The 20,816-nt window shown below is 34.0% G+C and overlaps 1 protein-coding gene across 9 annotated transcripts in view; it reads right to left on the reverse strand.

Annotated features, from left to right (window-relative positions):
• The window catches only part of SMAD2 (SMAD family member 2), a 90,098-nt gene that overhangs the window by 14,041 nt on the left and 55,241 nt on the right, over positions 1-20,816 (reverse strand). For 7 of the 9 annotated variants that reach the window (XM_057698124.1, XM_057698116.1, XM_057698117.1 and 4 more), the window contains 6 exons: positions 17,592-17,681; positions 16,346-16,539; positions 15,408-15,542; positions 12,632-12,706; positions 1,491-1,544; positions 89-301 (listed from right to left, as the gene is read on the reverse strand). In XM_057698124.1, the coding sequence (XP_057554107.1) occupies positions 89-301; positions 1,491-1,544; positions 12,632-12,706; positions 15,408-15,542; positions 16,346-16,539; positions 17,592-17,681 (761 nt within the window). The remainder of the gene's footprint in view (positions 1-88; positions 302-1,490; positions 1,545-12,631; positions 12,707-15,407; positions 15,543-16,345; positions 16,540-17,591; positions 17,682-20,816) is intronic. The other 2 variants (XM_057698125.1, XM_057698123.1) reach the window with 1 other exon arrangement.

The raw sequence follows: 20,816 nt of genomic DNA on the forward strand, positions 1-20,816 counted from the left end.
CACACAATCTCTTGATGTGGTAAACCACATAATGCTCTCACGTTATGAGTATATGGCATTGGTTTTTCACACAAGAGAAAAAAAATACCTATATGTCTTCTTGTCATTTCGACTGTAGCATTTCTGTTGACATTGGAGAGTAAACCTAGGCAGAACCTCTCTGAATTTGATGGGTCTGTGAAGCCGTCTACGGTGAGTGAGGGCTGTGATGCGTGGAAGGTCTCTCCAACCCTCTGGTTTAATTCATAATATGCTATTGAACACCAAAATGCAGGTTCTGAGTAAGTAACTGGCTGCAAATCTGGGGGAGAAAAAACAAACCCATACAAGAAATGTTGTGTGAACAATTCAAGCCACGTCAAGCCAAGAATAGACTGAATATCATCATCTTTACATGTTCTATGCCAGCCTACGCTGGCAACAGCTCAGGAAACAGACTTAACATCTACATCACGAACTCCAGACTCCAAAGATCATACCAGATTTTCAATTTCTCAAATTTCCCCTATCTCATTAAGTCATCCAAATCTTCAAACATCTTTTTTAGACTTCATGGTGGATCATTTGTTCTACTAGTAGTTTTACCCTAGTTGTACCAGTCAATATGCATTATAAAGTTAATTTTGGGTAGGATAGAGTAGAACAAAGCTGAAGCAAGGATTAATGCATCAAAAGCCACAGGAAAAAAAAATGTCTAACAGGATACAAAATATGACGTATTTTTGACATTTGTCTATTTTAACATGAGAGTCTTACTGAGTTATCCTAGTTACAAAAATAGAAAACTCACATAGACACAAGAAACAGAAAGTAATAAAACATACAGTATGCAAGTGGAAACAGAATACAAATCAAAAAAATCTACATATTCCATGGAAAAATGAGGATCACACGTATTTAAGGGCTGTAATTTTGTTTAAAATGCATCATAAGTAATATCATGGAAAAAAAATAATGCTTTTGTAGAATAAATTCCAATGTATAGAAACTGAAGAGAAATTGTGAGATAGTGAGGTAAAATGAAGACCGAGAATAAAGTACAGAACGTATACACACATACACATATATGTACATTAGCTATCGCATATATATATATCTCTCCCATATTACATGTACATATGGGAGTGATATATGTCTATATATATTTATACGCACATCTCATTAATAATTGCTATTACAAAATATATAAGAAACTAAATACATAAAAATCTAGCCATAAAGAACATAAAATTTTTCATGAATAATATTATGCTTTCCATGAATAAAAAGATTATTAATTTCTTATATTCATACGTGCCAGGAGAAAAGACTTTTATTGGTATTGAGGCACATTATCAGTATCATTTTTAAAAAGCACTAATTTGAACAATCATTTGATTATTCACTGGGATCTTTTTCTCATATATATGGAAAACAATTACCAAGAAGGACATTTAATTAAAAAGGTGATACAGTATAAAAACAGCAGGGGAAATGTATTTGCAACTTACCCAAACTATGATTAACGGGGGAAAGAGTAGTAGGAGATAGTTCTGCTGGAGATCCTGAAACAAAAGGATTCAATTTTAAAATAGTTGTGAAAATATTTCCAGAATTTCTGACCAAATAATAAAACTGATTGTATATGGTTGTAATTAATTATCACAAATAATACACAGATAATTTACATGCCAAGAATTCAAAACATACAACTGCTTAATGGAAGTTTAATTTTGGAAGTTTCAATACATAAAAGATAAAAAAAGTCCTGACTTCAAGCTATCCTCTTCCAAAGGCATCCAAAGGTATCAGCTCTTTGTGTAAAACCTTTCCAGAAATACTCTACAAACCATACAAGCAAATATATTGTGTTCTGTGCTTCCTGCTTTTTATGTACAGATGGTAACACAGTTCTGAACTTTGCTTTTATACTACTTATTCTATCAGAGATGTTGATATGTTTCCTTATTATTTACTTACGTATCCATCCATCCATTCACCTATTAGCTGCATAACATTACATCAGTGTATATCATGATCCCATACTGATGGATAGTCAGGTTATTTTCAGTCTTTTGCTTTAAGAACCAAGCTTCCAATGACTAATCCTGCGTATTGTGCATACTCTCAATTGTATCTGAAGGATAGACTCGAAAAGAGAAACTGCCAAATCAAAGGGCTGTCCATCTGTAATTTGATAAATTTTGCCAAAACTGTCATCTATAGAGGCTGTACCAGTTTACATCCCCAGTAACAATATAAACAGTGAGGGGAGGGGAGGCTCATGTGTTCTTGTTGATAAGTGAGAACAAGGTCTTAACAAGTATAGTTTTAATTTGCATTTCTCTCATAAATGACATTGAGAAGCTTTATACTTGTTTATATTTTACTTCCTTCCTGTGAATGGTCATTCTTTTCTTTTGCTCAATTTTCTATTTTGGTGTTGATCACTTTTCTCACTGTTACAGAAGGCTCTTTATGTTTTAGTGATATTAGTCCTTTCATGGTATGGGATGCAAACATTTGGTCATCTGGCATATGAGTTTTCATCCCAATTTTGATTAAGCAGTATTTAAAAAAATCTTTCATGTGATATAACCTACCAATCATTTTGGAGTATGTCACATTTTGATAAAACAGTGGTGATAATGTAAATTCTTGTCTTACTCTTAACTTTAAGGATATACTTCTAGTATCTGCCCATTAAGTATGATGCTGGCTTTGTGGATGAGAGAGATAAAATTCTTTATTTAGGAATTTTGCATAAATAATTGTAAGCAATTCTGTTCTGCAGATTTATGCTGCAAGCACAAATGTTATGTTGCCTCATAAAGACAAGCTTTAAATAAAGCTTTTAGAAGCTTTATGTCTTTTCTATGCTTTGTGACAGTTTAAATAACATTGGAATAACATTCTTTAATAGTTTGGTAGAATTCCTATGTGAGATTCTTTGAAGTTAATTTTCTAGGGTTTACTCTAACCATTTCTCTCTTTCTTCTATGCAGGTTGACCGTTCAAATTTTCTGGAGTCAGTTTCAGTAAATTATATTTTCTTAGAAAAGTATTCATTTCTTCCGGTTTTAGGTAAACTGGCTAAATCTAATCAAGAAAATAAGGCAGGAAGGCGCACAAACACATAAAAAAAGAAAAAGAAGGAAGAACCACAAACACAAGAAAAAGAGCGACAGAGATTACTTCACTCAATTTCATGCAACTAAATTTTAAAACATATTTGTTGTAAACGGCTGTTAAATAATATTATAATTGTAGGACAAATTTTGTTTTCATTATTCTCTACATATTTTGAGAATGTTACACAAAAAAGCATGACCTACAGCTCCCAAGCTTTAAAAATATAGCAATGGCATAGATGTTGAATAAGGTCAGATGCCCTCTGTGGACCTCTCCCCTCTCTACATTAGGATAGCCATGAGCTAACATACCAGACAATGCAGGTGAAACCGCAACCCACCCCCCACAGAAACCAATGAATCAAAAATAAAGAACAGGTGATGATGATTTTTGAGAAGACAGAACAGCCTTCCATAACAAAGTTATGTTCTTTTTTTGTTCCTCAGCTTGAAAAATCTGTTGGCAAGTCACAACAGGTACAGTTATGAAAAAGGTCAAAGTATATTTAGAACAATGAACTAAAACTCACTGCTGTTTCCTGAAGCTGAGATAAAATAAACAAAGCCACTATTAGAAATGGAGGAAACTGCCCAATTTTTCATATTTTTTAACTGTTTACTCCATTAAATACTTATTAGAAGTAACCAGTAGATTCACAGTTCATTAATTTAGACTAATAGTTCTAAATTACTCTAAATGAGTCCAGGCAGATGTTATAAAAGTTAGAACTACAGGTTATGAAAAGTTGATTACAACCATATATAAAATTTTTAGAAGTTAAATTAAACTAAAAACTTATTAGCCAACAGAAGTTTTTAGAAACATTTTTTAAAAAAAACAGAGCCAGGTTAGATGATGATTAACCTATTAGTTACACATATATCCATGCTCCTACTGAAGTCTGGGACTTTCAGTTATGAGAAGTAATAATCTCACTATTTAAAGCTAGTTTCTATACTTGCAGCTGAAACACCTAGAGACATGCTTGTGAATGTATCCTTGAATACAAGTTCACATATATTTGTAGGATACATTTTTCAACAGGGAAATGCTACATCAAATGGAATATGAGGTTAAATTTTTGTAAGTGCCTTCCCAAATGTTTGGTCCCACCAACAATTTACGAGCTAATATTTCTTCATGCTGTGTCACTACCTTTTTTTTTTTTTCAAATTTATTTATTTAATTGGCTGTGTTGGGTCTTCGTTGCTGTACATGGGCTTTCTCTAGTTGCGGTGAGTGGGGGCTACTCTTCATTGTGCTGTATAGGCTTCTCATTGCGGTGGCCTTTCTTGTTGCAGAGCACGGGTTCTAGGCACATGGGCTTCAGTAGTTGCGGCACACAGGCTCAATAGTTGTAGCTCACGGGCTCTAGAGCACAGGCTCAATAGCTGTGGCTCACGGGCTCAGTTGCTCCGCGGCATGTGGTATCTTCTTGGGGCAAGGCTCAAACCCGTGTCCCCCACATTGGCAGCCGGATTCTTACCCACTGCGCCACCTAGGAAGTCCTGTGTCACTATCTTTTGACATACGACAGTTTGAAAGGTTTAAAAGGGGCAATTCTGATTTTTTAAAATTTTACTTTTTTTTGTTATAAATAGTGCATTCATGTTCTTTATGTCCATTTTTTATTAAGTACTGTCTTTTTCCTCTTTATTTGTAGGAGGCTTTAAATTTAGAAATCAGTTATTAGGCTTGTCGTACATTTACAAATATTTCTCCAAGTTTTTTGGTTTGTTTTGGTATGTCTTACAAGATAAAAAGTTTTTCTATGTTATTCTTTAGAGCAGTTATAGTTTCACAGCAAAACTGAGCATAATGTACAAGAGTTCCCATATACCAAGTACACATGCATGTACAACCACACCTGCCAACAGTGTCGCACACCCAATGTACATTTATTGCAACTGAGGAACTACACAGACATCATTATCACTCGAAGCCCATAATTTACATTAGGTTTCATCCTTTGTGCTGCACATTCTACAAAATTTGACAAATGTATAATGACATGTATTCACCATTGTAGTATCATACCAATAATTACACTGCCCTAGAAATCTTCTGTACTTACCTGTTCATCCCTCCCTCCCCTCTAATCCCTAGCAATCACTGATCTTTTTACTGTCTCTATAGTTGTTTATGCCTTTTCCAGAATGTCATACAGTTGGAATCATCAAGTATGTAGCCTTTTCAGGTTGGCTTCTTTCACTGTAATATGCATATAAGGTTCCATGTATTTTCATGCCTTTATTTAGCAGTTTCCTTTTTAGCACTGAATAACATTCCATTGTCTGGATGTACCACAGTTTATTTATTCATTCACTTACTGAAGGACATCTTGACTGCTTCCAAATTTTGCCAATTATGAATAAAGCCATTATAAACATTCACGTTCAAGTTTCTGTGTATACATAAATTTTCAACTATTTTAGGTTAATTAACAGGGAGCGTAACTGCTGACTGTATGGTAAGTTTGTTTAGTTTTTAAGAGGCTGCCAATCTGTCTTCCAAAGTGACCATACCACTCATTTTGCATTACTATCAGCAATGAATGAGAGTTCTTGTTGCTCTACATCCTCGTCAGAATCCAGATTTTGGTCATTCTAACAGGTGTGTAGTGGTAACATTTTAAATTTTATTTATTCAAATTTATCAATCTTTCTGCTATGGTTTTATATCTTGCACAGCTCTCACTCAGATTATTTTAAAAATTCTTCACTGTCATGTCCTAGAAATTAGTCTCATTTTTAATTTGTTTTCTCCAAATGGAATTCATTTTGGCATGAGATGACTTACATGTCTAGTACCTATCTATAACTTTTTGAGAAATATTAAAATTAGTTTGAATTTCTTGAGCAAAATTAACAGCGAAGAAATACATACATTACTTTTTAAGTTTCACTGTGTTAACTAACCATAAATTATTATCATTCAAATAAAAACAAAACAATCTTTCAAAAGGCATACATGGAAGGATACCAAAGTTAAAGGCCTTAAAATCATTTCATTTTACCTTCTTTGCATTCATATTACAGAGATAATCCCTAAGAACTAAAATTATCTACGGTTTTGTCTTTATACCAAAAAAGGCTTAAACACATGCTTTTAAAAATCTCATTTACTGCATACACAGACCAATCACATTCACAAACCCTTCAAAAAACTGAGAATCACGCTGGATTATTCCTTCAACCATATCCCTACCTAATCACCAACCACGTCCTACCTCAGCAATATATTGCAAAAGCAGGTATTTCTCCCATGTCATCTGAAACGAGCCAGAGGAAGTCTAGTGTAGCAGTCAAGAACAGAATTTCTAGAATCTGAGATCCTAGGTGCAAATTCCTCTGTCACTTTCTACCTATTTTTCTATGATGTTCATTACGGTATTGTTTTTTATGAATTACATATAATATTTAAAGTTTCCTGTTTTACCTAACTGCTTTTTAATTTTTTATAATGAACATCCATTTTTCATTATAAAGTCCTGTGTAATTCAAAATGTTGCATCATAATTTTAATCTGTAAAATACTATTTAACTTTTATTTGATATAGAATGGTAAAAATAAGAGATTAAGCAAAAATAAAAGATACAGGTACTATGTCAATTTCAGTTTAAAAATACATACTTCCTTCATCTTTCTTTACTATATGCTAGGTATTCCCAAATTTCCTATAAGCATGAATTCTGTTCATAATCAGAATACAGTTGCTCTTCTTTTGTTTTTATTAGTAACTTCCACAGGGCTCCCCTCATGGTTAGAATGTAGAAGACTGTTGGAAAAACCACTGCTCTTACAATAAGAAAATATCAGAAACACTAAAAAATTTATATTTTTATCAAAAAGTGACCACCAAACTCTAGGTCCATTTAAGTCTAAATGAAGTAGTTTACAGAGCTCTTCCTATATAAGCAGAGAGCAGTAACCACTGTCATTGCTGGGAGCATCTGCCAAGTCAGGGCACAGACACACACAGAACTGCACTTGCCAAAAGAGAAACCAGCTGAAATTTTAATCGCCACACACAGGCAACTGGAATCTGAGATGCCCAAGCACAGATACGGTCCCCTTCATTAGCCAATTCTAACCCTCATGTCTTCAGCTGAGTAGCCCACGGTAGCACAGCAAGTTTCAGGCAAGGATGGAAAGCAGTGAGAGCCTACAGAATCACCATACTCATACCTGAAAGACCTGCTGAGTTAGGGGACTGTCCTTCCTTCAAACCTGAGGTGATCTGATATTAAGTATTAAATCATCACATATCCAACTCATCTAACATACGGAAGAGGTTAGATCCCCAACTTATTTAGCAACCAGAGAAAGAAAAGTGCCAGTCTTTCCCAAGGAAACTATTGTCTATATTACTCTCTAGTATTATTTTATACACAATATCCACCATCCAACTAAAAAAACATGAGACATGCAAAGAAGCAGGAAAAAATGACCCGTAATCAAGAGTTTAAAGTTAATACAAGCAGACCTACATATAAACCAGGTACTGGACTTATCAGATAGAGTTTAAAATGGAATATTAAAATGGAAGTTATAAAACTGAAAGACAGATTATCTGAAATGAAGTCAATGAAGTGGCTTAGAGAAAACCAAAATTTAGACACACATATACATTATCGTTTGATTTTCAACAAAGGAACCAAGGTAAATCAATGAAGAAAAAAAAGTATCTTCAACTAACAGTGCTAAGACAACTGGACAAATTTCTACAAGAAGGGAAGTTAAGAGCATTTGGAAAAAAATGCAGGTAAATACAAAACATTACTTTTCAGTCCTTTGAAAAAATTTTTTAAAAACCTCAAAGTCTAAAGCAAAACATAACATCTGGGAGTTTGCACATACTTATAAGTAAAATATATGAAAACAGTAGCACAAACAACACAGGCAGGTGAATGGAATTATAGTGTTGTAAAGTTCCTATACTTCACATGAAGTTGTAAAATATTACAACTTAAGTTACCTTCAAAGTAGAAAGTGATGGTAGGGGATATACACTGTAATCACTAGAACACTTACTGAGAAAACAATGCTAAGTGATACTGCTACAAATTCAAAAGAATAAACAGAATGGATTCAAATATAAACATATTTGATTAACCTAAAAAAGGCAGGAAATCAGGAACAGAGGAACAAAAACCAGATGGCACAGACAGAAAAGAAATAGCAAAATGGTAACCCAAACCCAATGATTAACAAGAATTACATTAATTATAAAGGAACTAAATATTCCAATTAAAAGACAAACATGACAAAAATTTAACAAGCCAAAAACTGGCTCTTTAAAAATACTAACTGATAAAGCCCCTGCAAGACTTATCAAGAATAAAAAAGTCAAATTATCAATATTATAAGTAAAAAATGGAACATCAAGATTTACCTGATCTTGCAGACATCAAGGGGATGACAGAATATTAGGAATAATTTTATAGCAATAAAATCTACCACTCAGATGAAATGAACAAAATATCTTTTAAGACACGAGTTACCAAACGAACACAAGAAAACTGAAAACTAAATAACTCTCTATTTAAAAAACCCTTCTCTATAAGAGATGGTTTCTCTGGTAGACACTATCAAGTATTTAAGGAAGAAATAATACCAATCCTATGCAAAGTCTTTCAGAAAATATTAGAAAACCTCGTCTATTGTATTTTGAGCCCACCATTACTATGATATTGAAACTACAGAAAAGCATTACAAGAAAACTAAAGACCAACATCTCTCATAAACATAGATGTGAAAATCCTTTTAAAAACATTAGCAAATCAAATCCAAAAATATTCTAGGAGCGTAATTTGTCATAACCAAATAAGGTCAAAATTGGTTTGTTATCAGAAAAATCATCTGATGGAATTCACTTCAAAAAGAGTAAAACTGTATGACCCTCTCAACAGATGTAGAAAAAGGACAAACAAAATCCCACAGTCATTCATTACAAACACTCAGAACACTAAGAATAAAAAGGAAAATCCTCAATCTGACAAAGATAATCTATTAAAAATCTACAATTACTTATTAGGGGAATTATTAACTGTATTCCCCCTATGGTCAAAAACAATGCAAAAATATCCACGCTTAGTATTTCTATTCAACAGTTTACTGCAGGTCTTAGCCAGGAGAGAAAACAAAGAAAGCAAGAAATAAAACTGTCTTTTTATAAGAGATGACAAGGTAGTGTATACAGAAAATCTTAGGCATCTACAGAACACTAGACACAAAAAGTGATTTTAGCAAAGTTCAGGAGAAAAGACCAACATACAAAAATCAAATTTTATTCTATATCCTAGGAGCAATTAAAAATAAAACTGAAAAATAAACATTTATAATAGCACTAAAAGGTTAAAATAGTGAAGAATGCATCTAATGACAGATATGCTATATATCTATGCTAAAAATTATAAAACACTGCAGAGATGGCATAGCCAATAAGACCACTACCTTAAAGTTCTCAAACCTGACCCTTCGTTCTTGACAAATAACCTTACCTTCTTATTTTACTGAGAAGATCCTAATCATGAAGATGAACTGCTTCTGCTTCTGGATTTCAACCCCTCAATTTACCTCTAATTTTCATGCAATCAACTTTCTTTTTCTTAGTGGTTAATTCGTCCTTTTATATTTTCCTTAAATATACTCCTATGGTATTTACTATGCGTTAGGAACATTTAACTGCTTTACAAAAATTAACTGCTAACAACCCTATTAGTTAGATACTATAATTATCCCTAATTTACAGATAAAGAAGCCATGTGCCTAGGCCATCTAGCTAGTATCTAGTAGAGGGACAATTCAAGCTCAGGTCGTCTAGTTCAGAGTCCAACCACGCTATCCTGCTGCCATGCATTTGGTTAGAGAAGCTGCCTCCTAAGCGAGGTATGTTTATCTTGTCTAGGGGCACACAAAACGACTGGCTTATATGAAGAAAACATTAAAACTAAATCAAACTTATATTTCTTGTGATGTTCAGCCTTATCCTTAATGTCCACAAACTTTAAGTAATGAAGGCTTGACCAGAGAAATTAAAAACAAAACAAAACAAAAAAAAAACCCACAAAAAAAAACCCACACCCAAGGCAAAGCAAAAAATAACAGGTGCTAGGTTCATATAGTTCTGTATTCTGCTCTATTTGTCCTCTGGTTACCCTTTTATTTTTTATTTTTTTAAAAATTTTTTTGGCCTCATGGCTTGCCAAAGCTTAGTTTGGCTTAGTTCCCTGACCAGGGATTGAACCTGTGCCTCCTGCAGAAGAAGTGGAGTCCTAACCACTGGACTGTCCCTCCTGGTTACCCTTCTAAAAAATATTAACTCCTTCTAGTTCAGCAGGTCTTGAAAGATCAATTTAATTATGTCCTTCCCTCAGGGAAACTATGGACCAGAGTTTAGAGAGAGGCTAATTTTGTTCTAGACTGGGACCCGACAACTGTCAGAAAATTCCTGCCATGGCACTGAGAGAACAACAGACAGCAGGGAGAAGACTGATACTTAAACCAACCTTTAGCATCTCATGAATCAAATATTCACTGTCACTGTCATTACAGTAAACAATTTTAAATGTGTCATTTCGAAAAAGACAGTAACATTTCCCCCACTAAAACAGAAATATTAGGTTATGTTCAAGCTAGCCCCAAAACACTGAATTCATTTTAGCTTACTGAGTCAGCTTATTTTAGATTTTGGCCATTACCACAACCAGTGATTCTATTCATCTCATTGCTCCTCCCATGTTTCAGCTATAGTACAGAACAGGCGTGTGTGCACTAATTGGAATCCTTATGGCCTTCTGTGCCTGGCTTCTTTCACCTAATATAATGCTTTCAAGGTTCATCCGCATTGCAGCATGCATCAGTACTTCATTCCTTTATACGGCTGAATAATATTCCAACATATGGATATAACTCACTTAATTTATCCATTAATCATCTGAAGGACAATTTGGGTTGTTTCCACTTTTGGACTACTATGAATAATGCTTACATGAACATTTGTGCACGAGTTTAGTCTGGACATGTTTTCAATTTTCTTGGGTGAAATTGCTGAGTCGTATTGTTATTCCAAGGTAACTGAACCATTTTACATTCCCACTAGAAACATATGAAGACTCCAACTTCTATCTTCATCAAGACTTGTTAAAATCCTTTTTTGATTATAGCCATTCCAGAGGGTGTGAAGTGATATGTCATTATGGTTTTGACTTGCATTTCCCTGATGATTAATGATGTCATCAAGGCATATTTTTATTGGCATTCACTTCTACATGTCACAGCAGCAACTGTCCATCATGGCGCAAAAAGAAACACGGCTGATTTAGAAACACAGTTCTTTGACCCACGTCCATGTTAGGAAGACGTATTTGGAAAGCCAAATGTCATTTGCAGTAAGACCTTTACATTAAGATGTACAATATGTGGAATTCCCTGGATGTCCAGTGGTTAGGACTCTGTGCTTTCACTGGTGAGGGCAAGGAACTATGATTCCCACAAGCCTTGCGGCCAAAAAAACCAAAAACAAAAACGTACAATATGTTATTTCCAATGATCATCATCTACTTTTCTTGGTTATCTACTATTTTGAAAGGCGCTAAGTATGATTAGCTGTAGCAGAAGCTTCTCTACCTGGGAGTGTGAATAATGGAAGACTTCAAACAACAGAAATATTGTAAAAGCCAACCACCCCAGCCCCCACCATGTAAAAATTAACTTAGATTATCATAACTGCAGAATGCTTTAATATAAACTGTGTAGAAAAGCTGATGCTGTAATATGGCAGGTTGTGATATTAAGGTGTCCAGTCCTTAAGATATAACCACAGTGGAATAAATCAAAACATACAATTACAACAATGACATCACAGCTATTTCACTGGTAACCTATTAGTTCTGATGGGTTATATACATTTTATTACATAAAAACTGTTTTAAAGCTTTGATACGTGTAATATTTATTACATATCCAAATCTTTTCTTCATTGTGTTTCAATTCAAGGTGATAGCTAAATATTAATTAATTGAATTAGGTCAGGTACAATTATACAGGTATTTTGTGTAAACAATCTACTATAATTCAGAGCTCATTATTAAGTTAAAAGAGCACTGAAAAGCTGATCCCCATCTCTTACTTGCAAGTTCCTCTGAAAATCTGTTACTGGGCTAATTAGAGTCTTTCATCACAAAGACATTTATTCATAGAGGACCTAAAACTTTAAACAGAAGCACAAAATATAATACTTAAAAAGAAAAGTAACTGGGTGTTCTCCAATTTTTATTTACTCTAATAAGAGAAAATTCTAAAAATTATTCTGCAGAGTAGCATATGTTAATCTTTCACTGACAACAGGGTCCTCTCCTTGATGATTCAAATATGATTAAATCAAGATAAAAGATTCTTTTTTTGATATGTGTCCCAACTTCTCTTAAATGTAAGGGTTATGAATAACTCTAGTGAGTTTCAAACAAGGCAAAAAAGTATATCTAATTACTGAGGAATTTTGAAAAATATTTTTTACCTGTATCCATACTTTGGTTCAACTGTTGGTCACTTGTTTCTCCATCTTCACTGATATATCCAGGAGGTGGCGTTTCTAAAAAAGTTTAGAACAAATCACATACAGCCTCAATTTAATCTCGTCGCCTTTTCTCCCAGCTACCAAAGATAACCAACAAATCACTCCAAATAACATATGAATGTTATATAATATCACTATAAAAAGCAATATTGGATACCAAGGGCTTATAATTCAGGTTCTGATCCAAACCTTATAGGCGCATCTTTAACACTTACTTGTGATGTAATTGAGCTCTCTGTGTATATTTTCTTAGCTATTATTTACATATCTGGCTCATTCTCATATGTATATTTTCTGGGCCAAAAGCCAAAAATATAACTTCAAAGATGCCTCAGTTCTGATCAGTATGTTTCAAAGAAATTAGTATCCATAGTTTTTTTTTAGCCTAATGGCCATCGTGGATGGGTACTTAGAGATGATTAAAGGACACATAACACAGACGCACAAGATTTTGGATTACAAAGTAATACAGGCTTACATCTTACATTAGGTTCTATAGGGCAAAATATGGTAATACAGTTCAGGAATGGTCTAGCTTGAATTCTAACTAAAAAGTGCATTGCTCCATGATTTCTAACCAGTAAATCTTGAATGCTTGAGACAGAAAATTAAATTCAAACACAGACTACTACACAAAACTGAGGCAAACTACTTCCTGAAAATACGTAAGATTCTAATGTGTCATTTCCAATATGGTTTATGAACAAAATGTTTGTATTCAGGAAGCATGTGACTATCTGAATAAGCTTCACATAAAAAAAAACATCTATACAATCTTACCAATTATAATTTCAAGGAGGAAAAATAAGTTTAAATGATATAGCTTAAAGGCCTCCCTCATTAACTCTTTACAATCTCTTCAATAAGCTAACTATAAATTTTTTTTAATTATTTATTTATTTATTGGCTGCATTGGGTCTTTGTTGCTGCGCGCAGGCTTTCTCTAGTTGCAGTGAGTGGGGGCTCCTCTTCACTGTAGTGTGCAGGCTTCTCATTGCAGTGGCTTCTCTTGCTGTGAAGCATGGGCTCTAGGCATGTGGGCTTCAGTAATTGTGGCACAGGGGCTCAATAGTTGTGGCTCACAGACTTAACTGCTCTGAGGCATGTGGGATCTTCCCACACCAGGGCTCGAACCCATTTCCCCTGCATTGGTAAGTGGATTCTTAACCACTGCCACCAGGGAAGTCCCTATAAATTTTAAGTATCAAACTTTTCATTTTAAGTGTCAGTGCCCCCAAGTTTTTAATAAAAGAATAAAATAAATTCCTTCATATACTCAAACAACAAAGAATATAAAAATAAGAATAATACATACCATTATGTGCTATTTTAAAAGTTAAAGTAAATAAAATTAAAAAGAGCTAAGCTCTGCCAGTTTAACTCATGTCTCAAAGGTCTAAATAGGAAGAAAGACTGAACTGATAAATACGTTATCCTTCTTCATTTTTCTCCATTATTATTTATGTATAAAATAATAAACAACTAAGGTACTAGTGTTTTGGAGGAAATGTTAAAATTTCTTTCGCAGTGGAAAAAAAAGTGAATCCTAAGGTTTTGCTGTCAGTTGGGTAAAGCCCCACTGTCCAGAAAAGCAGATAGGCGTAATCCACTTGTGATTTTCTACCTTGTAAAATACCCAAATCTAAACAAATAAGGATGAAGGGAAATTAAGCCCAATCATCTCCACAAGCCAGTAAACATTTTGACTAACATCCTTCCACAAAATTATTGGGTAGGTGTCTTATAAGAGTGTATGCTTACGTCTCAGTTTCCTAAGTATTGTTGAATTATACTAATTCCCACATCAGAGACTTAAGTATTCCCTCACCCCAAAACACAACCCACACATAACTACCTCCAGTCAAATTCTCCTCCCTACAAAATGCCCTGTGTTCATCCTGCTTCCCCTCATCCTAGCCCCCGCTCTCTACAACAAACTCTTTGCCCTGTCCTCCTAACTTCTCAAACTGTTTATGTCTCCCAGCTATCCAAAAACAGCTTTAAACCTTCTTTTAAGCTTTAAATCTTTCTTTTAAAATAGTAATAAAAGAAAAAACATTGAAATAATCAGAAAACACTTTCTAACCTTAAAATTATCTATTTTTAAAAATCCCCTTTTTCCTTATGCTTTCAAAATTATCTCCAATGAACATTATTTCCATGATGAGATATATTAAAGGAATTTTTTAAATGTAGTTGAAACTCTAAGTTCCTTACATATTTTCAGTTATATAAAATAAACATAAAAGTGGAATAGATAAACATTACATAAGGAGAAAAAAATTAAGACACTAAAAAATCCAATGTCTAGCTAAATGCTCACCCTTATACCTTTAGTTTGTGCTAGGAAAAAACTCCCCAAAAAACAAAAAAAAGGAAACAGAAAAAAATGTAAATTATTAGCTGTTCTTCTAACAAACAGTAAAAACTAAAAGAGCAGTTTCCATATCATGGAATATTACTGGACACAAAATATAACAGAGCAGAATTTGAGAACCATGCAGTTCATTTATTTTTCAGCACTACTGAGTCCCAGATGAGAAAGAACTAAAATAGAGGTTTTCTGATTTTTAGCACAACATACGTGCTGCTATGTCTGTAGAACTAAAAATTTTAAAAAGCCAAACCATAATTTATTAATTGATTAATACCTGAATGTTTATGAACAAAATTTGTATCTATCCCAACTTTTAGGAGATTAAGAAGGCAAAAATACCTGGGATGTAATTACTCTGTGGCTCAATTCCCGCTGGGAAATTAGTGTTTTCTGGAATGGAGTGGGTGTAATCATCCAGGGGTGGTAGTTCTGTTAAGATCTCAGTATGCCGTGGCACTAACACTGGAGGCAACACTGAAAAAGTGAAAGAAAACCAAGTTAACAGTAGAGCAAAGGGGAGGGGGACACCTTTATTAAAAATGTACACACAAAAAGAAGTAGCCTGATTAACTTTTGAAGTTTAGGATCCACCTATTTGCTATTATTTGGTTATTGAGAAATTGACAGACCTGATTATGATTTTAATTTACCATGTAGTCCACAATCTAAATCTCCAAGTTGCAATTTATCTTGTACGTTTGGGGACAAAGTGATCCTGGTAATATTATATTACCACAGAAGTTCATAAATCCTCATTGGAAAGGTTGCAGAAAGATTTCTAAAATCAGATTTGGGGTATTTTTTTTTTAATATAGCTGTATTCTTTTAGAAAGTTTCAAGTATACAGCTAAGTAAACTGAAAGTCCTCCTATGAGTTTTACCAAACTGCTTAGATACAAATAATGTCATTAAAGTACATCAAAAAAGCAAAGAGCAAGATGACTGAAAACAGTGCAGCAGACAGGTAATGAGACATGTCATTCAGTCCTAAGCAGATGATGCAGCTGCAGGATTAGAATTTCCTAGATAGGTACTTTGACATGAAATGCTAATCCAAGAAACTAACATATCTTTCCCTTTAAGATATATTTTTCCATAATATATGTTAAAAAATTTTAAAGTATTTTTAATTACCACCAAAAAAAATGCTGAACTTAAGGTAACTTGTTAAGAGTTTTATATCAAAATTTCCCTGGGTCAATTAGGTATATGAGTACCTAATATACTTAAGTTCAAGCATTTAATTAAAACAAGGGAAAAAAATCTAATTTTCCTACCTGGTGTCTCAACTCTCTGGTAGTGGTAAGGGTTTACACATACTTCATCCTTTTTAAGATTAAAAGCATATTCGCAGTTTTCAATTGCTTTGAGTTCATGATGACTGTGAAGATCAGGCCAGCGCCATAACCGGCAATATATCACATGAGGCAGTCCTTTTCGATGCGATACCTGCAGACGACCATCAAGAGACCTATCGGGAAGCAAGGGAAAAGGAAGGTGGGAACTTTAAAAAATATGTACACTCAAATGGGCTAAATCAGTACAGTAAGAGCATAAAGAAAGAAATGACAGACGTTTAGTTAGTTTTAGTGAGTCTAAGGAAGAAAAATGTGTTATCTAATGGATCTCATATACAAGTAAGCAGCAGCACTAGGGTATGTTTTTTATAAATATGCTACATAAATGACTCAAATGTCAATGAACGGATAACCGCTTGGGGAAAAAATGCTTTTTTTTAAAAAAAAAAAGTATCATATAGCTATACTTCCAAAACTTTTTGTCAACTTCTATCTTCAGGGAATCAAATTCTTATTTAGGGAGGCTTTTAAGGGCATTACTTCTGTAGGGGAGAGAATTATCAACAAAAGGAACTAGTGTGAAGAATGATAAATACCAACAATGATGTAAAAGTAACTTACTAAAACTAACATAACTCCTTACCCAGCTGTGGCTGTTCTGAGTACTGAGGTACATTTTTATAGCTCACACAGAAATGCAGATGGTGATGGATATGATGAGATGAAATGGACAAATACCAATATGCTCAAAAAAGAGAATAAGGTGATTTAAAAAAAAAAGATAACATAAAAATGAGTTAGCCTGGCATTAATTGTCATATAAGGGGTTCAGTAAATAATTATGTACTTATTAGTATAAAAATGAGATTTAGATGATAGCAAGAAATTTAGCAAAAACTGGTCACATATCTACTTAAAAATTAGGCCAACAACAGATTATAATCTAACCTCACACTAAAATGAGAATATAGTTATCCATGTTCCTATTCTTTAGGGGATGCAATAATTTAAAGACGACTCAAAACTAGAATTTCATTGATAAAACATCAGCTGAAACATTTAATATATTTTTAATACTGGCAAGCGGTTATTTTAAATGCCATGCCTTATTTTACATTAAGGAAACATCCTACGCAAAATTATACTAAGCAACCCACTACAGGTCTTCCAAAACACCCTCCCTCCCACAAGATCTCTAGGATTCGATAGAGGGCGGAATATTCACCTGGTTTGTTCAGAGAAGCTGTAAAGGCCTGTTGTATCCCACTGATCTATCGTATTTGGTGTACTCAGTCCCCAAATTTCAGAGCAAGTGCTGTGCATAAATTGAAAAACAAAAAATTGATGTGAACATGGAAGCATGGTTATTCAAATTACCATGATGTAAAACATGGAAAATGTACAGAATACTTCCTTCACCCAGAAAATATACATTGCTTCACTTTTTCACAGGCATTGAGTGCTGGTTTCTATATTTTCTATATGAAGGAAGCCAATAAAATGGAACATGTGACTCCAGATAAGTTATGATTATGTTTTTAAAATGTGAACACCAATGCTCTCTAGCTTAATGAAATCATACCTCTCCCTTTCCCAATTTCCTCTACTTACAACAAAGGATCCTATGCCATTAGCCTTACTAGCAGCTTTATTTTTATAATCCAGTTTTTTAAAAAAACTTATCTAAAAATGGATGTCAACTGGTATTTTTAATATAGGTAAAATTCCAATTGAAATAGACATATATCCACAGTTAATATTTCCAGGTTATCTGTTTGGAACACATATATTCAGTTTTACTGAAAATTATTATTGCTCTCAATACTATAAAGGACAAGGAAATGAATCTTGAAGTCATTCTAGTACAGCACTCTACCTTAAAAGTTTTAAAAAATTGCTATGAGGACTAAAGATACATGAAAGCAAAAAATTCGTAAAAGATAGTATGAATATGACAAAGTTGCTATATCTAGTTTTTTTCATCAATACACCTGACAGACATACACCAGAAAAACCTCGAAATTTTTCTTCCACATTTCTTTCCAGAACAAGGGCAGCCCAGAGGTAAGTCTGCCTATTTTCCCTGCCACCACTTCATCTGTGGGAGAAGAGAAGAAAAGGAAAAAAGAAGAGGAGCTTAAAAAACCATATGGAATGAAACTACTGACTGCCAAAGGGGTCTCAGGTCACAAGTCGTACTTTTAAAATCAGAGTCAAAAGATAATTTCTGAAGCTCTATTCCACTTCTTACATATTACATCATCAAAATTTAAAGGAAGAGAAATATTTCAAAACAACTTTTGAAAATAAAATTAAACAACTGGTTAAATTCCAGATGTATACTTTGCTACAGAGCTAACACCATCAGCATTTCAAAGGGCACTGGTGAAAAATGCTGTCTTCCTGTGGCTGGGCAACACATCACGTGGGCTGCTGGGCTTCAGGCTTTCAGCGCCACAGGGCCTCTTGCACAGTCACTGGGCTGCAGAAACATTTCACACCGTGCTTTGGAGGCTACAGTAAGTGTTACACGCATGGTTTTCAAAAACACACTTTTAGACACTTTCCAGCAGCTTTTGAGATATCTTACAGATTCTCTCGATTTTCAGGCTTCTAACTTTCACTTCTCAGACTATAAAAGTCAGAAAAAGCCATAGTGGAGGATAATTCAGATCTTTCTTTTTTTCCCAAAGATGTACTGACTAAAAAACCATTACATAAATGGTTCTCTTAAGATATTTATCAACTATCTACTGGAAACATACAGCACCATGTAGTTTAAAACACAATAAAATTAACTAAATTCTAGAGTCTCATGAATATGAATTTAAATCTCAGAAGGAACAGGATACATCTTACTCTTCTCTCTTTGAAAATAATGAGGAAGATGATTGATAACAGAGTAGATAAGGAGGCTATTCTGCTCTTATGAGACTAAAATGAACATTTCACTCAAGTAACTCTGGAACTGACACCAGAACCAGAATGTAACAGGGCATGAAGAGCCTAAGTTGTGCTTTATTCAAACCTTGAAATATATCAGAGAACCATAAACAGCAGTTGTTAAAAACATGCAATCAATCTAGAAGCAGACAGACCTAGATCCCAACTCTAACTCAGCCACTTGCCCATTGCCATCACAGGGTATACTTAAGTCTCAGTTCTATTGGTCATTACAATCTCTCACACACAAACTGAAAGGTTTATTTAAAAATAATAAATTTGCTTCTATGAAGTAAAAACTTTCCTTGTTTACATAAGAAAAAATTTTTTAAAGAATCAATTTAATACAAAATATACAAAGCACCTAGAATAAATGTAATTATAAATGTCAAAACTACACCAAGAAACATTTTAATTATTACTAAAGAACACAAAAATCAACTGAGCAAAAAGAAAAACATACAGTTTCTTAGATAGGAAGATAATGTCATAGCAATATCAGTTCTGCCAAATTTATATATCTGATGCACTCGCAACAGAAATTTTTAAAAAATGTTTAAGACCCAGACAAAATCACCCAAAATACAATGTATCAAAATAAACAAGAATGACCAGGAAAACTCTGACAAAGAAGAAACTGGCCCTACCAGATCCTGAAACACATTACAAATCCTCAATAATGAAATAGTATGCAATTAACAAAAGAATACACAAACAAAACAGAAAGAAAGTTCTGCGGATAGAATAGCCTCAATTAGGCAAACCTTCCTTTGGATAAAAATGATAGCCTCTGAACAAAACATAATTAACTATTGGAAAATGTAATAAAATCCACTATTTAATAACAGTGGAGAGAGACCAAAAACAGATACAAATTGAAGGGAAGTCAACCTCTGTATGGGGAGAACTGCAATAGATGAGAGCTGCATTTGTGTGGCTCTCTGTTCAAAAGCACCCCACAGTGTAAGCTACCCAAGGCAATGAGACCTTAAGCAGCAAACAGCAGTTCTAAGGACCTGCAGAATCAGAGGGTGGATTTGGGGCTGCCGGAAAGGCTGAAGAAAGAAGGAACTCCCTTAATGATGGAAGCCACAAACAGAAAAAAAAATCAAAACAGAAGTACTTAACTCTGCCCTGACCCCTAAAACTATACATGTGGGAGAGACTGTGAAGGCCTGCTCAAAACCAGCACTTGAAAGTCTGAAAGAACTAAGCTGAGATTTCAGCTGTTCCTTTTCTCAGAGGCAGTCTGGACTCTGAGGTCACCCAAAACTATCTGTTAGAACAAAAATCAACACTTTTCAGAGAAAGAGAATTTAGTCTCTGCAAAATTTTGTCCCAAATACCCAGTATAAAAATCACAAAATACTAAACATGTGAAGAAATAAAATGTTACCCCCTAGTCAAAAGAAAAAACAACCAGTAGAAACAGACCCCCAAGATGAATTAACAGACAAGAATTTTAAAGTAACTATTATGAACATGTTCAAGGACTTAATAAACAGAT

Source organism: Hippopotamus amphibius, chromosome 11, assembly GCF_030028045.1.
Source record: "Hippopotamus amphibius kiboko isolate mHipAmp2 chromosome 11, mHipAmp2.hap2, whole genome shotgun sequence".
NCBI classification, from domain to species: domain Eukaryota; kingdom Metazoa; phylum Chordata; class Mammalia; order Artiodactyla; family Hippopotamidae; genus Hippopotamus; species Hippopotamus amphibius.